The following is a 19,665-nucleotide window of genomic DNA, read 5'->3' on the forward strand; positions in this document are numbered from 1 at the left end:
ATTCCACCTGGGAGAAGGCCAGTCGTCTAGCCAAAGCTGGGCCGTTTTTTCTGTTCCTTCACTTAACATTATTCACAATTGCCGTGATTTGTGGGTCAAAATTAGCCCTGTCTAAAAATCAAAGCAAAACCAAAACAACTTTTTATTCTAGGTCTTTTTTTTATACATTCCGATTTTGAGGCAGATATTTTTTGGTCAGTACTGACGTTTTATTAATTTATGGAGCCAATAATGGGATGTGGTGATGAGGAGAAATAAGATAGTAGGACAAGTTCCAGTGCTTTAACTTTGAATTGATTTCAGAAACGCAAAAACCTTCTTTCAAAACCTTCAAGTTACCCTAAAAGAAACTAAAAGTGATGTGTCAACTAGAAAATGAAACTAAAAGTGCTGTGTCAACTCGAGGTATCGTGCACTAGATGTGCACATCCTATACTTGATCATAATCAAGCAATAAAGTACATCCAAGTGGTTGTTATCGCAGAATAACGCCTTACAGGCTTATCGGCAGCCTGAAGCAAAGCAGAGCACTATTGTATTAGACTGAAGGGCTTTTATCCTGAAAAACAACCACCTGCGTGTACTTTATTTTGTTTATTACCTTTCTACTTGCCACAAAATGTAAACATTAGACACAAAACATTGTTCTGAGCCATGAGATTTTATTAATTCTTTATTTAAAAGCAAAGCTGATCAAGGAAATGGCTGAATGGAGCATACACTAACCTACATATTATTCCGGCACAAGATGGTGAAAACAGCGACATGACAGAGAAATAAATAATATGAATGTATTCATTGATGCTCAAGATGATTCTTAATACCAGGATGAGCCTGTGTTATTAGTTTCAGAGCTTGTTATCTGTGAATAACATAGTTTTGAACGTGGCATGGCTTGCCAGGTGTGCAACCCCCTTTAGGAGCCGATCACACCGAAAGTGCTTTCCATTCTGAGAATGTGAGGTGCGCTGCACTGCCTTTTCTTTTATTTTTAATTTTTTATTTTTTTGACGAAAAATAGAAGTGCGGCACACTTTTTATGTACTGTAGCTAGTCAATGACTGATTCAGTTGCGTATTGTGCACGAGCGTTGCTGTTGATATTGTTATAATTATAATATTTAATAATATTGGGATATTCAGGATTTTTGAAGTCATACTTTAGTTTAACTTTCTTTTTCAATAGTGGAGCGCACAAAAAACATTTGCAGCGGTTAGTAAGCCATACAAAAAAAGTGCTTCTCAATGCAAAAAGCACGTTTGGTGTGATCAGGCCTTAGGCTGTACATCCACATGGCAATTACTGTGTTTTTTTATTTTGCGAATTCTAGGTGTATTCTTGCGTCCATAGATGTATCGTTTAAAGAAATGTCTGAGTACAGATGGAAACTGAAAAACTAATAAAACAGTGTAATATGTATGCCACAGTTATATGTGATGGTGTAAACAAACATAGACAGAGCCGTAGGACAGTGTTTCTCAACCACCTTCCTGGAGGACCACCAGGTCTCCTTTGTCTGTCACACCCATTGCAGATCTTTCAGTCTCTGCTAATGATCTGAATCAAATGTTCAGAGCTGGTGGTCCTCCAAGAACGTGGTTGAGAAACACTGCTATAGGATGTTAAAATCATGCCGTCTGTTTTTTTTTTTTTTTTTTTTGGTGGTTACGTGCAAGATTCTTCCTTCTTTTGGTTACGGGGTTTTGGTGAGGTCATCATTTACAAAAAGTTGCATTTTGCCTACGGCTACATGCTAGAAGGTGTTTTCCCAGGCTAAAATACATTATCCAATAAGTTAAGAAAAAGTTTCAGGACACCAACAACATAGGTGTCATGTGGACAAAAGGCCAAATCTTTATTAAAGTTTTGCAGATTGGTCTAAATCCAATGCCATGTGGACGGGGCCTTAAAAACATTTGGTAATCTCATTTGGTAATCTCTGGAACTTTTCCCCTCAGAAATTTTACATTTGCTTACCCCAAAACATTACATTCACTTACAAAACTTGAGTGTTTCCCTGCAAAACATTCGCATTGTTTGACAGAATGTTCTCAAGCAACACTTGAGGTCCCCTAAGAAACTTTACCTTTACTTAGAACAAACTTAGAACTTGGTTTGCTTACAAAAATCGTATCCATTGCCCTGAGAGTTTGTTGCATCGCAGAACGTTTGCATTCCCTGAGAAACTTTGCATTTCCTCTGAAAACTCTGGAGTTCTCTCCCAAAACCTTTTTGTTGCCCTGAGAAACGTTAGATTTGCCTTGCAAAATCTTTTTAATATGTGTAAGAAACGTTTGAGCTCCCCCAGGAACCGTTCTCTCTGCACACTTTAGTGTTCCCACGAGAAACTTTACATTTGTTTGCAAAACATTTGCGTTCTTCCACAAAACTTTAGAGTTTCCCCTAGAAACCTGGCAAATACCTATGCGTCTTCCTAAGAAACGTTCACATTTGCTCCCTTTTGTGATGGAAATAAAAAGAAGTGGGAGGAAAAAAACTATATTTCATCACTTTAGCGAGTGACTGCAAAGTTTCTTAAGGGAATGCAAGAGAACGCAGAAGCGCTGAAATATAATTGAGCCTCCTGTCTCAGATTTTCTTCTATCACCATGTCCCCTTAGAGCCTCCAAGAGTGCAAATTTAGGGCAGTTAAAGTGGACTCCCAAAAAACAGAATTTATCTAATACAGCCAATGATTATTAGACAGTGTTTACATGACATGTCTCAATCCAAATGAAAAGACCTGCTTAGACAAGTGTTTCTCAACCACGTACCTGAAGGACCACCAACACTGCATGTTTTGGATGTCTCCTTTGTCTGTGACACCCATTACAGATCTTTCAGTCTCTGCCAATGAGCTGTTGATCTGAATCAGGTGTGTGGTTAAGTAGACATGGAAAATGTGCAAAGCTGGTGGTCCTCCAAGAACGTGGTTGAGAAACACTGGCTTAGACCATCTTGAAGATCCATTCTGAAGTGCCTTGGAAATTCCTCCTAATCCTAAAATGAAGCAGGAAACAGGGAACTCATGCTTTGTAATTTTTTACGTTGGTTTGCTTTGAGTTTGTTTTGGTTGCCTTCACATTGCTGGTTAGCTTGTGGGAATGTTCTAGTTGAGCTCCAGTGCTGGTCTACAGGTCAGTTCCTGCGTTAGACAGAGAGAGAGACATATGGCGTAGCGCTGGATAATATCTCACTCACCACAGACGGGGCACTGGACGGAGCACTTGCATTTCTTTTCCTCTTTTCTTTCACGTTTCTCATTTTTTGCTTTTCCTTGCCTTTAATTTCTTTCCTTTTTTCCACATTTATTTATGTTGTTCGTGTGTGTGTGTGTGTGTGTGTGTGTGTCTTTTTATGTGTTTATATGTTGCTGATTCTCCAGAACGTGCTTAACACTCCTGCTCAAAAATATATAGAGAGTGGGTTTTTTAATATCAAAGCTTTCAGTAATATACTGGCCTTTACAGTCATTTTACAATGGTAAATGAAGAGAGTTGGCTTACCCAAAAGGAAATATTGGCTATTACAGTCATTTTACCATGGTAAATGTAAAAATACAAAACATTTGAGCGTTAAGCATGAAATATATGCCACTATTGGCCATAAAAACATTAGCAAATGTTCAGTGAATAACTGAATTATTAACAATAATCAGATTGTTTTCTGCCAAATAAGTATCTCATTGAGCTGTAGGTCTTTTATGGTGGCAAACAAATGACAGAAACGATGTACATTAATAATAAAATAAATTATTTGCATCATTCAGTTCACCAATCAGTGTTTGGAATTTAGATTATATATAAATTAAAGTATTATTGATGCACTTTCTACAAGCTTCCTACTTAACCCTTATGTGCTGTTGGGGATGTTTTCATCCACTCTGAGGTGATTGTGTGTCTTAATTTGGCCTGAATTGTCCCTGTGTTTCAGCTAGCTGAATGATTTGGTGACAAATCTTATTTTGAGACATATTTTAAAAAAAATTAAAAACTCAATGATACACTCTGGCCAAATTTACAGGATGAAAACATCCACTGAAGTAAACAGCTGTAAAAAGCATCAGATACACACATACATACATGCATATATAAGCAATTTAGTAGTTTTGATCAGGACTGAGGTTGATTAACAGATTTATGCAAAATAAAATATCTTAAGCATTTTTACAGCAGTTTAATTCAGTGGATGTTTTCATCCTGAACAAAACAAAAGAACAGTCAATTTGACAAGTGCACAAGGGTTTAAAAATCTCATGTTTAAATAGCTGTTAATTGCCATTATTTTGAAAATTGTTTACAGCATCAGTATTTCAGTTGAATATATTAGCACTGTATTCTAAATTCTGCTGTATAGTAATCATTTAATCGTGTATGTTAAAGCAACAGTAGTTAATTGTAAAATTAGAAATGTGTTTATATTTTAAGGGGGGCGGGGGTCTCGTATGTTCCTCAGTGTTTTGCTAATGAAAGCGCAGCTCTTTGTGTTTGATTTCCCCTTTTTTTTTGCACACATGATCTCCATATTTGAAGCGTTCCGCTGTGGAGTCCATTGAATAAATCTGAAGCCCCACACTGCCCTAAATTTGATGACGCCTTCTATTGATCTTCAACTGTGTGTGAACCCAGAACACAGTGTATTTCTGACGATTAATGCTCGCATGATGTGTTTGTTGTCGGCCGTTTAGCACAATAAGACTAAGGTTGACTGTATATTAGGCTGAGCAGATGGCCCTGTTTTGCGGGGACAGTCCCAATTTTTGACTGAAGCTGCTTTAATTAAATATTTATTTATTTATATCAATTTATTGTCCTTATTTTATTTACTTTTCACCAGTGAACTTAAAAACGTCAGAAATCTGATTACCGTACTATATTTCATCAAGTGCAGATTGAATGTGTACACTGAAAAAAAAGATTGTTGCAAACAATTTATATAGGCTGAATTTAAACAAACTAATTTAATTTAGTAACTTCATTTGATTGTTTAAATTTAACCCAAATAAATAGTTTACAATTTACAAAATGCAATTAATCATCTTGATTTCTTTTTTTTCAGTGTATAGGGTTGATTTTGTTTGAGGAACATTTAATTTTTCTTTCGTTGATATTGTGCGTCTCTTTTCTCTGTCTGTCTGTCAGCATACTCCACGCCAGGCTCCACAGCTCCCAACAGGTTTGTCAGCATCGGATCACGGGACAACAACTTTCTGAACATCCCCCAGCAGACGCAGGTGAGTGTGTGACAGCTGAAGTGGTGTTAAGAACCCAAAATGAGTCTAAAATAACAACCAATGTTTGTTTTTCTATGGCTTGAAACAAACTCGACAGGTCTGCTGTACCAGTAATGTGACTAAACAAAAAGAGCTATGCACTGTTCATTCATTAAATGGGCAGATTAATGCAGCGGCCCAGTGGATTATAGGAAAATGATAATAATCTTTACTACTTTTAATCTTCCTGAAATGGACACTGGCTTATGTGTATTCCTGCTCCTCAACACATGCTGACCAGCTGAAGCTCCAGCTCCACGTTTTATTCCCTCTTCATTTATTGAAAGCTCGTTTCTCCATTCATGATCGCCCTCTGCTGGACACTTTTTTATTTTCCTATTTCCCGATCTGACCTTTTGGCAGTGACTTTGCTTTTATGTTGATTTTTCACCCTACATTTCTATGATTTTCTTTAAAAATTGCACACTTAAAGGGATCGTTCACTCAGAAATGAAAAATCTCATTGACTCATCATTGATCATGATCATTAACTCACCTTTTACTTGTTTTAAAGCTTTATGAGTTTCTTTGTTCTCTTTTAACAGCATAAGATATTTTAAATAAACCGGTAACCATTGACTTCCATAGTATTTGTTTTTCCTAGAATGGATGTAAATGGTTTCAGGTTTTCAGCATTCTTCAGAATATCTTCTTTTGTGTTCAACAGAAGATAAAAAAACTTAAAGGAAACCAGTTGCTGTGGGTAAATGAGTACACTTTCATTTTTGGGTGAATAATCCCGTTGAGTAGTTTGGCTCTGAAAAGACAAAAGCAAGGCTTCAACTAAAGTGTGCAGAATAGCATGGTTGGGTATGATGTAATTTATTTTACAGGTATTTGATATAGAAAACAATGTAAATGATCGTTAACATTAATGAGTTATTAGTTTTGCTAGTTTCGCTATTTCAGTAATTATAAGAGATGCTAATAAAATACATGGTTTCAGGATTTAAATAAAAAAAGAGGGGGGGGGGGGTTAAAACATCCATTTAGTCAATAGTAAAAGGACACATCTATTTATTTAATTGTTTTTCTGCGTGATTGTAATACAACAGAATACAAACACTGATGAAAACAAGAGGCAGAGACTCAAGTAAAAGCATTATTAATAAAATTATATATTAAATATTGTTGTATCAGAAAAGATGCACTAAATTAATGATTTGTTTTACACCTTTTAATTAAATTTAGCAAAATGTTCATCCAGAAAATAGCATTAATTATTGAAGACAATGCATTAGGACAAAAGATAATGAGAAAATGGTGAAAGAAATTTAAGTGACTGATTTTTTATTTAATAAACACTTTTATAAAAATAAAAGCAAGGAGTAGAGACCATCTTTTTTCAATGTATTAAAAATGCAGTACAATACATTGTGGTACAAAATACAAGATGACATTTGAAATGTGTAAATGTTTATATGTAAATAACTAAAATAGTAGATAACTGCTTTCTTATTGTATGTACAGTTGAAGTCAGAACTATTAGCCCCCATGTTTATTTTTCTCCCCAATTTCTGTTTAACGGAGAGAAGATTAAATAAACACATTTCTAAACATAACAGTTTTAATAACTCATTTCTAATAGCTGATTTATTTTATCTTTGCCATGATGACAGTAAATAATATTTTTCAGGACACTTCTATACAGCTTAAAGTGACATTTAAAGGCTTAACTAGGTTAATTAGGTTAACTAGGCAGGTTAGGGTAATTAGGCAAGTTATTGTATGATGGTTTGTTCTGTAGACTATCAGAAATATATAGCTTAAAGGGGCTCATAATTTTGACCTTAAAATGGCTTTAAAAAATTAAAAACTGCTTTTATTCTAGCCAAAATATAAAAAAACAAAGACTTTCTCCAGAACAAAAAATATCAGACATACTGTGAAGATTTCCTTGCTCTGTTAAACATCATTTGGGAAATATTTAAAAAAGAAAAAAAATTCAAAGGGGGACTAATAATTCTGACTTGAACTGTAGTTTCAAATGAAATTATTACTCCGGACATTATTGCTTTTATTACTATTATTATTAATAATAATAATAACAATAATAATAATTAATATTAGAGTGATTTCTGAAAGATCATGCGACTGAAGAATGGAGTAATGAAGCTGAAAATTCATCTTTAAAATCACTGCTATAAATTATTAAATTAAATTATAAGTTTAGTTTAGCATTTCTGGAGCAGCACTTTAGAAGATGGATAGATTGAGCGCCACCATCTGGAAAAACACAACAATTATCTTGGCATTATGGGTGCACTCATTATTGTGGAGCACGGTGGGATTAAATAAGTGCACTCAGTAATGTCCACTATGGTTTCAGACACCACTACAGCTAACACATCCACTTAAATCACCAGTGTACACACCTGTGAGACATTACAGGCCAAAACAAAACAAAGAAAAGGTTTCCCCATACATCCATAAATTGAGATTTTGGGCTTTTTGTATTTTTTGCTAAAGCATTTTTCAGTCTACTGTCAAGAAATCATCCAAAATACACTTTAAATGAATTTTTAAATGACTTTTGTTTGACTTTGTGTCTGTAAATTACAATTACAATACATATTTCTAATAGCTGAATTTTTTTCTCATACACTGAGCCATAAATCTCCCCTTCAGCAGCTTTACACACACCAAACTCCACAGATTGATCCAGATCTATATTCACAGAGACTTCTGTTCATATATAATTAGCCTAATTATATACATTTTATTCTATTAAACAAAAAAATCACTTTGTTCTTCTGTTTTCAGTATTTTCAGAATGATGAAGTGCTAAAACTAGCTTCCTTAAATCAAAATATGCAACCATTTTAAACCTGACTCCAAAGTTGTGATTGTTTTGGGCTAGAAATGTATGCAAATGAGTGCATACTTCATTAATGAATCATTTGCATATTTAAACATACGATACTATTGCAAATTTGTATCAACTTGAGAAGTCAAAATGAACCTACAATGTCGTCCCTTTAAAAAAAAGTCACTGTTGACTGTGTTTGGATGTTTTGAGGCAATCAGAATCATGAGAGAGAAGAGGCGCAAAGTTGAAGCACAACCCCTAAACTGAGAAGTCACGTCCCGTCCGTCTGGTTGCTCAGAGCAACGAGACATGATGTCAGAGCAGATGAGGGAGGATGTGAGAGCAGGAGGAGCGCTCGTCCCGTCCGGCTGCTGACCTGCGGGAGTCAAGCTGAACAAAAGTTCCCAGCAGCCCCTCCTCACACCGAGCGTCCAGCATGTGACTTCTGCAGAGCCAGTTTTGTAAAAAGCCAATGAGGAGGGAGATTTCAGTGTAGAGCAGAACTTCAGGTTCACATTCAAAACACAAGCGTTCAGTGATTACTGACAGAGACATAACAGATATGCAGAATATAGAAAGAGTTGAAGGCAAAATGACTAGCCCTTCTGTATTTAAACACATTTTAGTAACTTTTAATAACTAATATCTAATAACTTATTTATTTTGTGCAACATGGTGGCTCAGTTGATAGCACTGTCACCTAAAAGCAAGAAGGTCACTGGTTCGAGTCCCAGCTGGCTCAGTTAGCATTTCTGTGTGGAGTTTGTATGTTCTCCCCGTGTTGGCGTGGGTTTCCTCCAGGTGCTCCGATTTCACCAACAGTCCAAAGACATGCACTATAGGTGAATTGAATAATCTAAATTGGCCGTAGTGTACGAGCGTGAATGAGTGTGTAGGAATGTTTCCCAGTACTGGTTTGCAGCTGGAAGGGCATTCACTGCGTAAAATATATGCCGGAATAGTTGGCGGTTCATTCTGCTGTGACAACCCCTGATAAATAAGGGACTAAGCCAAAGGAGAATGAATTTATTTTGTCTTTGCCATGCTGACAACCTTTTTTTACTAGTTAGTTTGCAAGCAAGTAATATTCCACTTAAACGTGCAATTTAAAGGCTTAATCAGGCGAGTCATTGGACAACATTGGCTTGTTCTGTAGCCAATCAAAAAATATCATATTTCAAATGACATTAACCTTTTAATAAATGTTTTAAGTACATTTGTTTATTCCAGCCAAAGAAAAATGATAGTCATTTTAAATTAATTTAGTTTTCAACCATATATATATATATATATATATATATATATATATATACACACACACACACACACACACACACACATGTTTTATAATATTTTTGTCAATGTAACCCATGAATAACACATAAAATTTTACAGTGCAGTTAGTACACCAGGCTCAAATATAATACTTACATACCACAACAGAAATGTTGTGTATAGTGTTGCTTAAAAATGTGTAGCCCCCCCCAAAAAAAACATATAGACATTTACATAACATTTAGATTTACTGAGTGTTGTTTTAATCATCTATTGACATTATTCTTCACGTACGAGCGGCCGCAGCTATTGGAATCTTTTTGGCTCCTGACTTCTGGTCTCATTCACTTCATTGATATTTAGACGTTAAAAACAGCTCGTTCTGCTGTTTGGTTGCAAACTGACATTTTCTTATTACATTATTCTTCTTTTTATGTAGGGCAAGTAGTTTTCTGCTCTTTATTATTCTTAATGATTTCTCCCATAGGCAACTGAATTTGAAGTTCTAAAACAATCACAGTAAGAGCGCACTTCTGCATTGCAGAATAAGGTCAATAAATTTGTATCATTTCTATATAAATGCTCTATAAATGATCATATTTTACATAACGTGGTTATTTGCTCTTTATTTGTCGGCCATGAAATGTGTTACAGACTGACGTTTACATGTACTCCATGTTCCAAGTAGTGCCTGACTTGTGAACGAAGAATAATAGTTTCACCTTAATATCGATAAACAGTAAAATGTGTAGAGGGAACTCAGCTGCTCACACTTTTATTCTTTTAAATATAAGAGATGAGGAGTCTGAGGTGTTTTTCTGTAACTCCGGCATGATGTGAATGCACTATAAACTGTGTAAATATTTCTCTGTTGATAGTTGTTATCAGTAAGATTTGGACTTTATGAGCTGCATTAAGGGAAGGTAGTAAAGTCATTGACATTAGAGAGATGCGAGAGATTAGAGAGGTTTGAGAAAGAGAGGTTTGGTGGTTCAGAAGCGGCAGCACTTCCTCAAAAATATTTAGATTTAGCAATTTACATTTGTGATTTAAAATGCACAGTGAATGGGTTGTTTTAACTTGAACATTTAAAGCCAAAATATAGCTTTTCCTGTTGCATTAGGTGTGTGTGATGGTTATCTTCTGAAATTGTTGATTTAGAAATATTTGAATACATTAAAGGATCAAATTTCCACTAATTTATATAAAATGATTACACATTTTTTAATATTACTGTTTATTTATTTAATTTAAAAGTGTAAAAACTTGTCATGTTGCTATTTTAGTAGCTTTACAATTACATTTTGAAATATAAAGTTTTATAAATATTACACTACCTGACAAAAGTCTTATTGCCTATCCAAGTTTTAGGAACAGCAAATAATAACTTGACTTCTAGTTGATCATTTGGTATCAGAAGTGGTTTATATGAAAGACAAAGGCCTCTAGATTATGCTTATTTTACTAAAATAAAATATGATCATCCCTTGATTTTTAATTATTTAATTAGGACAGTAAGGTCTGACTTTGCCTAGACAAAAATCTTGTCAGAAATATTGTACAGCATAGAATATAAAGTCATGGTGCAGTGGGAAAAGAGTTAATATTGTGTATGACTCCCATGAGCTTGGATGACGGCATTCATACATCTCTGCAATGACTCAAATAACTTTATTAATAAAGTCATCTGGAATGGCAAAGAAAGCGTTCTTGCAGGACTCCCAGAGTTCATCAAGATTCTTTGGATTCATTTTCAATGCCTCCATCTTACCGCAGACATGCTCAATAATGTTTAAGTCTAGTGACTGGGCTGGCCAATCCTGGAGCACCTTGAGTTTTTGCTTTCAGGAACGATGTGGAGGCTGAAGAATGAGGAGCGCTGTCCTGCTGAAAAATTTGCCCAATGTAATGGGCAGCACAAATGTCTTGACACTTCAGGATGTTGATGTTGCCATCCACTCTGCAGATCTCTCGCACACCCCCATGCTGAGTGTAACCCCAAACCATGATTTTTCCTCCACCAAACTTGACTGATTTCTCTGAGAATCTTGGGTCTATGTGGGTTCCAATAGGTCTTCTACAGTATTTGTGATGATTGGGATGCAGTTCAACAGATGATTCAATGAGAAAATTCCTTCTGCCACTTTTTCAAATGACCAACAAATGATATTTGTTGCTCTTACAACTGGGATCAACAGCAAGACTTTTGTCAAGTAGTGTAGGTGTGATGTCAAAATGTGTTTCAGTTCTTAAAAGTGTGAAAACGTGTCATACTGTTGCTATTTTAATAGATTTTTGATTGTTTTAAAATATTAAGTTTTATAAGTTTATTAGTGATGTTATGTAAAAATGTGTGTGTTTGAAAGAGTTCTCAGAAATGGAAAAAAATCAGTATACAGTAGATCAAACTTCCCTTCATATTGCTTGGCAATGGATTGCATGAAAGCCAAATATACACTAACAATGCCTTTCTTTGTCTGTGTTGTTTTTACAGTCATGGTTCCTTTGACGAGGTCCTGCCTGCAACCTGTCGACACAATTTGAAAGTTTTCTTTTTTGACAAAAAAAAAAAAAATCCTGTTTGAAAATCCCCTCCAACCCGAAACGCACCCTACGAGACGTGAGCAGAATATGATTGGGAAACGTTCGAGCATGTATTTGCCAACCGTCAGACGCCCTTCAAACCCACATGAGCATCTCCGCTAAAGACTGTCAGATCACCGGCGGAGGAAACAGACGGACTGACACACACACACACCTACAGCACCTGATCTACAGAGACACTAAATCATACTAGCAACAAGGATGTAGTGTACAATGGCTGGGATTTTCAACAGTTTCAGTGGTGAGGATTCAGACACAACAAACACGCAAGATTTGTACACAATTCTTTTTATTTTGTTTGTATTCAAAACACTTAAACATGCTGACATTCAGCAAACAGGCGACACTAAAATTCACAAGACGTTTCACATTTATAGCATTTGAAACGTCTCTTTAATTTTCCCTTCTTCAGTCAATTACTAAACTAACTAGGAAAAGCAGAAGTATTGCACTACAGATATGAGAAGAACACTAGATTGATGTGCACTATTGATCGACGGCGGACATTATTTGCACAGTTTATTGCGGAGAAAAATGAACACATTAAAAACTACCCAGAGATGCTTCTGAAAGGACGTCCTCGGTTTTAGGCCTCGGACACAAATGTTTTGTCATTTCAGGCTCTTAGTGCCAACTAGATTTTATTTAGCACTACTGTAGGACAGACATCGCACACATTTAAGGCACATTTGTGAGATTTTGTGGCTGTTAAAGGGCCTTTGTTTGCTGGAAATAGTGCAGTGATACACTAAAACAACCAAATTCAATGAGAAACAGTCAGTTTGTGTTACTTTGAATGGGGTATATGCACAGCTGGTGTTTTTCAGCCAATGATAAACTTCCGGTGAAAGCTTAATGTGACTATTTTCGATTTCATAAGGTTCATTTTACAGCATTGATGTTGTAATGTAATTATAATAAATTCAGTTAAATAGACTTAAGCAATTAAGTTATTGAAGCATAAAACAAGATGAAAGGCCGTCAGGATCAGCAAGCAAGTGGAGAGACTCCATTGAAAACACATTGTGTAAAATAAACTGTCATACTTTAAAGACATGGCAGGGGGAAATGGAATTCAATGCAGTGCTTCTTGACCGGTCTGAGATCCACTTTATATCATACATCAATCAGGCAGTGAAGATCACCGATTTTTAAAGAAATCAGTCCTTAAACGGGGCGATTTTATAATGGAAAGACAGTTCACCGAAAGCGCTGAGGCTGGCTGGCTGAAATTGAAAGTCTGTGTGCAGATACCCCATTTGATGCGAAATCTACTGAAATTTTTGCTCATCGTAAAATTGGATTCTATCAAAACTAAAATGATTTCACCCACTAATTCTGTCAATCAACTGTAAACAATATATTAAAAGTAAAACTAGCACTTATAACAATGTTCTCACTGGGGAGGGAAAAAAATGCAGGGTAGGGTTGCACCAGCTGTTCGTAAGTTCGTTCTTAAACTGGAACGTGAAGTCCACACTAGGAGCTTAGTAACTACTAGCAAGTTGATAACTAAATGTGTTCTTACTTCGGTTTCACCACATGTTCTAAAGGAAAAGCATAGTTAGTAGGTCGTAAGCTCTCCGTACAGTCATGCATAGTCGTATTTAGACGTAATTTGCAATTAAAAAAAAGCATTTAAATCGTTAAACTGCTTCGAAATTGTGAAAATAACGCATCTATATTTAACTGTCCTATGAAAATTAAATCAGAAATTACATTTTTTCTTTCATATTTTCTTTTATATCCTACACATGAAAAAGAACCAGTCATGAAGAAATTCTCGTTTTAAGTGATGGATGCAATAAACAAAACACTCCTTGAAAGAAAATAAAACTCCTCTTTCACAAACCGAAAAAAAAAATGCAAGATTTGGGAGGACAATAAGGCTGTGAGTATAGGGAGCTCCTAAATATGAACTAATCTCGCCGTCATACATGAGGGGAGGCTGACGTAAATATTTAGTTGGAACGTAGTGCTCAGTTTAAAGTTCAGTGGTGCAACACAAAAATATTTTGTAGTATGTAAGTTGTAACTTAGTGTCCCTTTAAGTCGCAACTAGGCTACATTTTAACTTACGAACTGCTGGTGCAACCGGCCTGATGAACGATAAAAACAATGACAGCCAATCAGAATCCTTGACTTCTTAAACTGGAATTTCAGTGCGCATTTACAGTGTAATAGACAAAACATTTTTACTTGTGAACACCTAAAGGCTGGTTTATACTTCTGCGTCGAGTGATTGGCGTGATTTCAGTTCCCATCCCAACAGTTTCCATCTGGAGCTCCTTCACGGGACTCGACACTTGTAAACACTTGCTCCATTGGGCTCGCAGCTCTCAGAACCGCCTACGCTTGTCACTAGTAGCAAGCTGACCAATCACAGAGCTTACATTTTTGGAGCGGTCAGTGTCGGCGTCAGCCACGGTGAGGGCTATGCGACCCTGCAAAGTTTGTGCTGGGGCATATGCGTGTGCTTGATGCAGAAGTATAAATTCGCCTTAAGCAATTATCAATATTAGTGTGAATGGGCCTTAAATGTGACGGCTACAATTCTCTTATTATTATTTAATTAAAGTTTTTAATTAAAGTAGAAATGTTCTTATGAGAACATATCAGAAGCTGATTACTTAGACGCAACTAGTTATTCCATTATTTACAGTTTCTTCATTGTATCGAGGCAAACTAAAAGTCCCCGGTTGGGTAGCTCTAATAAAGTCGGCCATAGACACGCCCACTTCTGTGTTTTGTTTACACTCCCAGAAGTCTGTGTTCCAAGAACGCGTGACACCACTGCGGAGCAAAAGAATGCCTGACATATCAGAGGGAAGTGGGTCACTCGGAGTCGAGTTTACTAGGTTTTACTCCATTTCAGAATGAATATGTGCAAACACACACACACACACACACACTGTCCTCCGCAGAGATTGATTACAAAGGGAAGCCTCCATTAAACAAACCTTTAGCTGTAATCGATAACCTCACAAAATAACTGGACTGCCTGACCATGAATCTCACTGCAGGGAAGCATTGTTGCTGGACGGCAGCCGTGTCATCGCTTTTTGCTAGAAAACCCACCCGAGAATCGTGATGGCAATGGTCTTTTCTTTTCTAATCAAAGGAAGTGCCTCTGTATTCCCATTATGCAATTTGTTAAACATGAATTCAGGTTATTTTCTTGCATATAAGCTATAGAGGAGCGTGAAATTTTTATGAGAAGAAGAAAAAAAAAAACAAGCGTCAGCTCATTAGTTACAAACATCTTTATATATACAGGATATATCCATATATATATTTATATATACATGTTTTTTTATTTTATTATTTGCCTAATAAGCTCAGTGGCAGTCTAGTTATTTTTTGAAGTATGGCGAGTTTCATCAATCCGTTCAGAAGTACCAGTCCCCGGTTCTGCACTTAATAATAATAATAATTAGAGCGGAAAAATAAACTGGCGGAAATCAGATTTCCGCTGAAAACGTACAGCATAGCGTAGAGTAAAAAAAAAAATAATGCACGGCTTTTGATTTTTCTATTGTGTTTGGACAGGAAGTATTTGTTATTGCAAAATAAAGTGTGTTGATTGAGCCATGTGCAATGCCTTGGGTAGAAACTGTGTTTGTCTGATTGTTAGGGTGTACAGGAAAGCGTAGAGGTGAAAAATCCTTCTATTATAGTAAAGTCCACGCCGTCCGGGACTCTAAACTACAGGGCGGACAGAGCGAGTGAGAGACAGAGAGAGAAAACGCTCTTTGTAAGTTTTGGGAATTTGTTTTTTGTAATCTTTCCTTTTTTCTGCTTTTTTTATCGTTTATTTGTAATGATTTGTTCTCAAAACTTAGGAGGGCTGATGTTTTTGTGACATGTCAGAATATATCACTAAATGAAACAGGTGCTTTTTATGGATTATTATACATAAGATGACAAAAAAAAAAGTGTGTTATCAAATTTTAGGGGAAAAAAAGCGTTCTCTTTTCTTTTTGTATTTGCTAAAGGGGGGGAGGGGGTTCATTGTGGTCAAGGTTGTGACAAAAGGCATTTTTCCTCCAACCTTTTCTCGAGGAATGTTGACTGACAGCGAGGTTTTAACCGGATTTTTTATGCTATGCATTCCAGTTTTTAGGACTTACATGCATTGGAGCTGCTGTCGTAGTCCTTAAAGTTCTCATCAAAAAAACTTTGTAGGCTTTTTTGTATGTTCAAAATGTTTCATTGATATGACAAGATCTTCCCTGTTCATGGGAGAGGCTTTAACACAGCTCATATAAACTAAAATGCCCTGTGTAAGCTACAAACCAAGTGGTGTCAATTTAATATATGAACGTTACAATTTATGCAGAGTTCAGGCTGCATGATTTTAGCCCCACCGACAAGTTTTGAAAAATCGCAGATACAATAGCTATGTTTCCATCCAACTATTTCTGTGTATTTTGGAAATGCGCATAAAAAATATTGGTTGATGAAAACGTCAAGATGCGTTTATTTATTAAGTAAAAAAAAAAAAGATTGACGCAGCAAATTTCGTCTTTACTGTGGATATTTGGCGCCACTTAATCAGAAGTGACGATTTAGTTCTCTTAGACTCGTTGGATAGAAACGCTGCTTTATTCTCACGTCTTTTATGCCATATTCCTGTTTTGCACATAAATTTAATTTGCATCTTTGGATGGAAACATAGCTAATCACACAGTGTAAACTATCGAAGATGTGATCTGAGAGAATTGCCAATCAGTCACCAACATTTGGCATGCTCAATATCTGGAGCTGTCGATTTAAAATTATGCCATGTGAAATGTGTTATGATAGAAAATAACAATTACAGCGATTACCTACAGCCAATGAGAGAGCAGCATCCACTACTATGGGTATCCGCAGGCCAGCGGGAGGTTGGGGTAGTAGTTAAAAGGGCTTCTTTTTGGTCTATTTGGCCCAAGAAATGAAGCAAGCACTAGTGTAAATTTGGCAGGAGCACCCGTGTCTGTTTGACGTGTCGTAAAAGAAAAAGTTTGAGAGAAATAGCTAAATCCCTTCAAACTCAGATGAGCAAAATAAGTAAATTTTCTACCCCACTAAAGGCTTCTTTCTCATTATGTAGGCTAGTTAATAAAGGCTACTAAGTGACATCACATTGTTTCCATGTCACCTGTTGTGAGACGTAGTTTGTGGACCAAAACAAAGCTGTCGGAGATTCTTCCTTAAGTAAAGTTATGCAGTTTGAAACCCCCTGCCGCTGATCCATCTTGTCGCGTAAACAGCAGCAACTGAATAGTCAGTTGCTAGCTCAGATAGTCATGCAGTGTGAAAACATCCGTGACGTGAATACTTCGAAAATCGTGCAGTCTGAACTCTGCATTTGAAGGATTCATTTAAAAACAGCATCCGTTTATGCTTGATCCAAAATTACGTTTTTACAACACTCAAAGTGACCAATCAGAGAGAGAGAAAGAAAGAGTTGAACCCCCTCCCCTCGGACCCTACAGCACCCCCTACCGGCCCTCCTTGTAAATGACTCTAAATATTTGTTTTGTGATCTAGTGTTAGACTCAGAGCATCATAAAGGTTGTCCCTAAAAAGTGCCTTTTGTTCACAGACACCATCTTGTAATCCTGAGTGCCCATCTCAAAAAAAAAAAAAAACTACAAAAAAGAAAAAAAAAAGAAAAGAAAAAAAAAAAGTCCCTCCTTCAAACTTCTGTATTTCTCCTTCCTTATCAAAGCAGTATATATAGTACTAAAGGAAATCGGTGTGACTTAGTTTCTCTTTTTATTGTTGGATAATTAAGAAAACTGTACAAAAAGAACAAAAAAAATGATGATAATATCTGTCTTGCTTTTCCTTCCTCTGTAATCTTGTCTTCTGCCTCTTTTGGACACTGGAGTAGTCTATAGTTGCATAACCATCGCCTTTTCCCTGCGCCCCTTTTCTCTGAACGGAGGGGTTTTAAAATAAAAAAAAATGTTGTCTGAGCAGAATGCAGTTAGCTCACATGTTATTCTTGTCTGTACGCTTCACGTTGTATTCATACCGATCTCTTCAGCTTCTCCATTGAACAGTTAATGTACGTGAACAAGTTACGCCGGTGAGCTCTGGTGGGACGTCGGACCGACGGGCGCTTTTCTGTTTCTTTTTAAAAGATGGACGAGGTTACGAAAACAATAAGAGGCTGACTGCTGGGGTAGAATAGGTTTTTTTATCTATTTATTTCTTTTTTTTTTGTTACCAAATCCATTTGATTTGCTATGATCTGTTTGTATTGAGAATCTGTATTGATGCACCTTTCGAATGGTTGTACGTGACCAGATATTTAATTTAAAGCGGAAAAAAATACACAAAAAAGTAAACAAAGCACCTTAAAAACGGAGCGGTTTCAGCCCAGGGAACGCGACAGTTTCTAAATGATCTTTTTTTTTTCTTTTCAACCAAAGTGACACAAATAAAAAGAGCGGGAATTAAATTAAACTTCTCACCAGCAAAAGCCAACTTGTGCTTATCAGCAGCAACAACAACTCGCTTCCTCCCACAAACTAATTATGCAATCGTTTCACTTTGTGAGTCAGCTGTGATTTACTAAGTGAAAGCCATAGTGATGAACGTGTTTGGAGCTCTCGTTGTCCCTCCCTGGTACTGGCCGTCCATTTTATTTCTTTGCTATTTAGTTTTGTACTGTTTTGATTAAGCGGATGCTTTAGCGCAGCGCGAGTCCTCGGTTTGAAGGCCTTGAGCGGCGCCCTTCGGTCCACACGACTTCCAGAGCTCATGGTGAAATGCATGTGTTGATTACGATTTCTTTTCCATAATAAGAAAAACAAGAAAGAGCAGCACCTTTAACTGATTGAATAAAAGGATGTTCTTGACTGTAATGCTGACCTTGTGTGGTTCTTTTCAGCTTTAAGCCTCCCTAACCTTCCAAACTGGAAGATGATTAAAACTTTGGCAGAGCAGCGTAATGACATTATCTGATTAATATTCAATTATCCATGTGAGCAAAATTATATAAAATTCATAGTAAACTGTTTGTTAAATGACAAGCAATAACTTTCCACTTTTGTTGCAGGCTGCATGCTTTACATTACGGGTCTCAAAGTCAATTCCTGGAGGGCCACAGCAGCTCTGCAGTTTGGTCCAACCCTAATCAAACACAGCTGATGCAAATAATCAAGGTGTTCAAAAGAGTCTCGAACACCTGGATTAGTTGTATCAGCTGTGTTTGATTAGGGTTGGAGCAAAACTGTGCAGAGCTGCGGCCCTCCAGGAATTGACTTTGGCCCCAAGCAGTGATGTTTTTTTTTTTTTTTTTTCCTGTCCGTTTACATGTTCTTTTAATTGTGACCCATATCCGATTCATGTGTTTACACTTGCCATCCAATTTACGATGTTGGGCATGCGTAAAGGCAGGTTGTAACATCTGTGCCACACTAGCCACGATGGAAGAAACTGTCTTGCTTTTAGGTCTGCAAAATATGCAAAGATCACCCAACTTTAAAATCATTTTGAGGAGGAAAAGGGCCATCATCAGAGCTTGCACCTATGGTTTATATATGGTGTCCGCCACTGACTCATCTCCCAACAGGGCAAGAAGGCAGGTAACTTCTGCCATCAACCACTGACCACTTTTCTTTTTTATGTTATTGTTTACCAGGTCAGCATCTCCACACATGCTCTTCCTTCTACGTCATTAAAATGCAGAGGAGTAACACATTATTGC

General features: G+C 36.6%; 1 protein-coding gene across 6 annotated transcripts in view; it reads left to right on the plus strand.

Annotated features, from left to right (window-relative positions):
* The window catches only part of nfixb (nuclear factor I/Xb), a 276,181-nt gene extending 257,361 nt beyond the window's left edge, over positions 1-18,820 (plus strand). For all 6 annotated transcript variants that reach the window (XM_056453183.1, XM_056453178.1, XM_056453179.1 and 3 more), the window contains 2 exons: positions 5,142-5,233; positions 11,851-18,820. In XM_056453183.1, coding sequence (XP_056309158.1) covers positions 5,142-5,233; positions 11,851-11,865 — 107 coding nt within the window. In that variant the 3' untranslated portion in view covers positions 11,866-18,820. The remainder of the gene's footprint in view (positions 1-5,141; positions 5,234-11,850) is intronic.
* The last annotated feature ends 845 nt before the right edge of the window (positions 18,821-19,665 follow it).

Source organism: Danio aesculapii, chromosome 3 (genome assembly GCF_903798145.1).
Source record: "Danio aesculapii chromosome 3, fDanAes4.1, whole genome shotgun sequence".
Taxonomy (NCBI): Eukaryota; Metazoa; Chordata; class Actinopteri; order Cypriniformes; family Danionidae; genus Danio; species Danio aesculapii.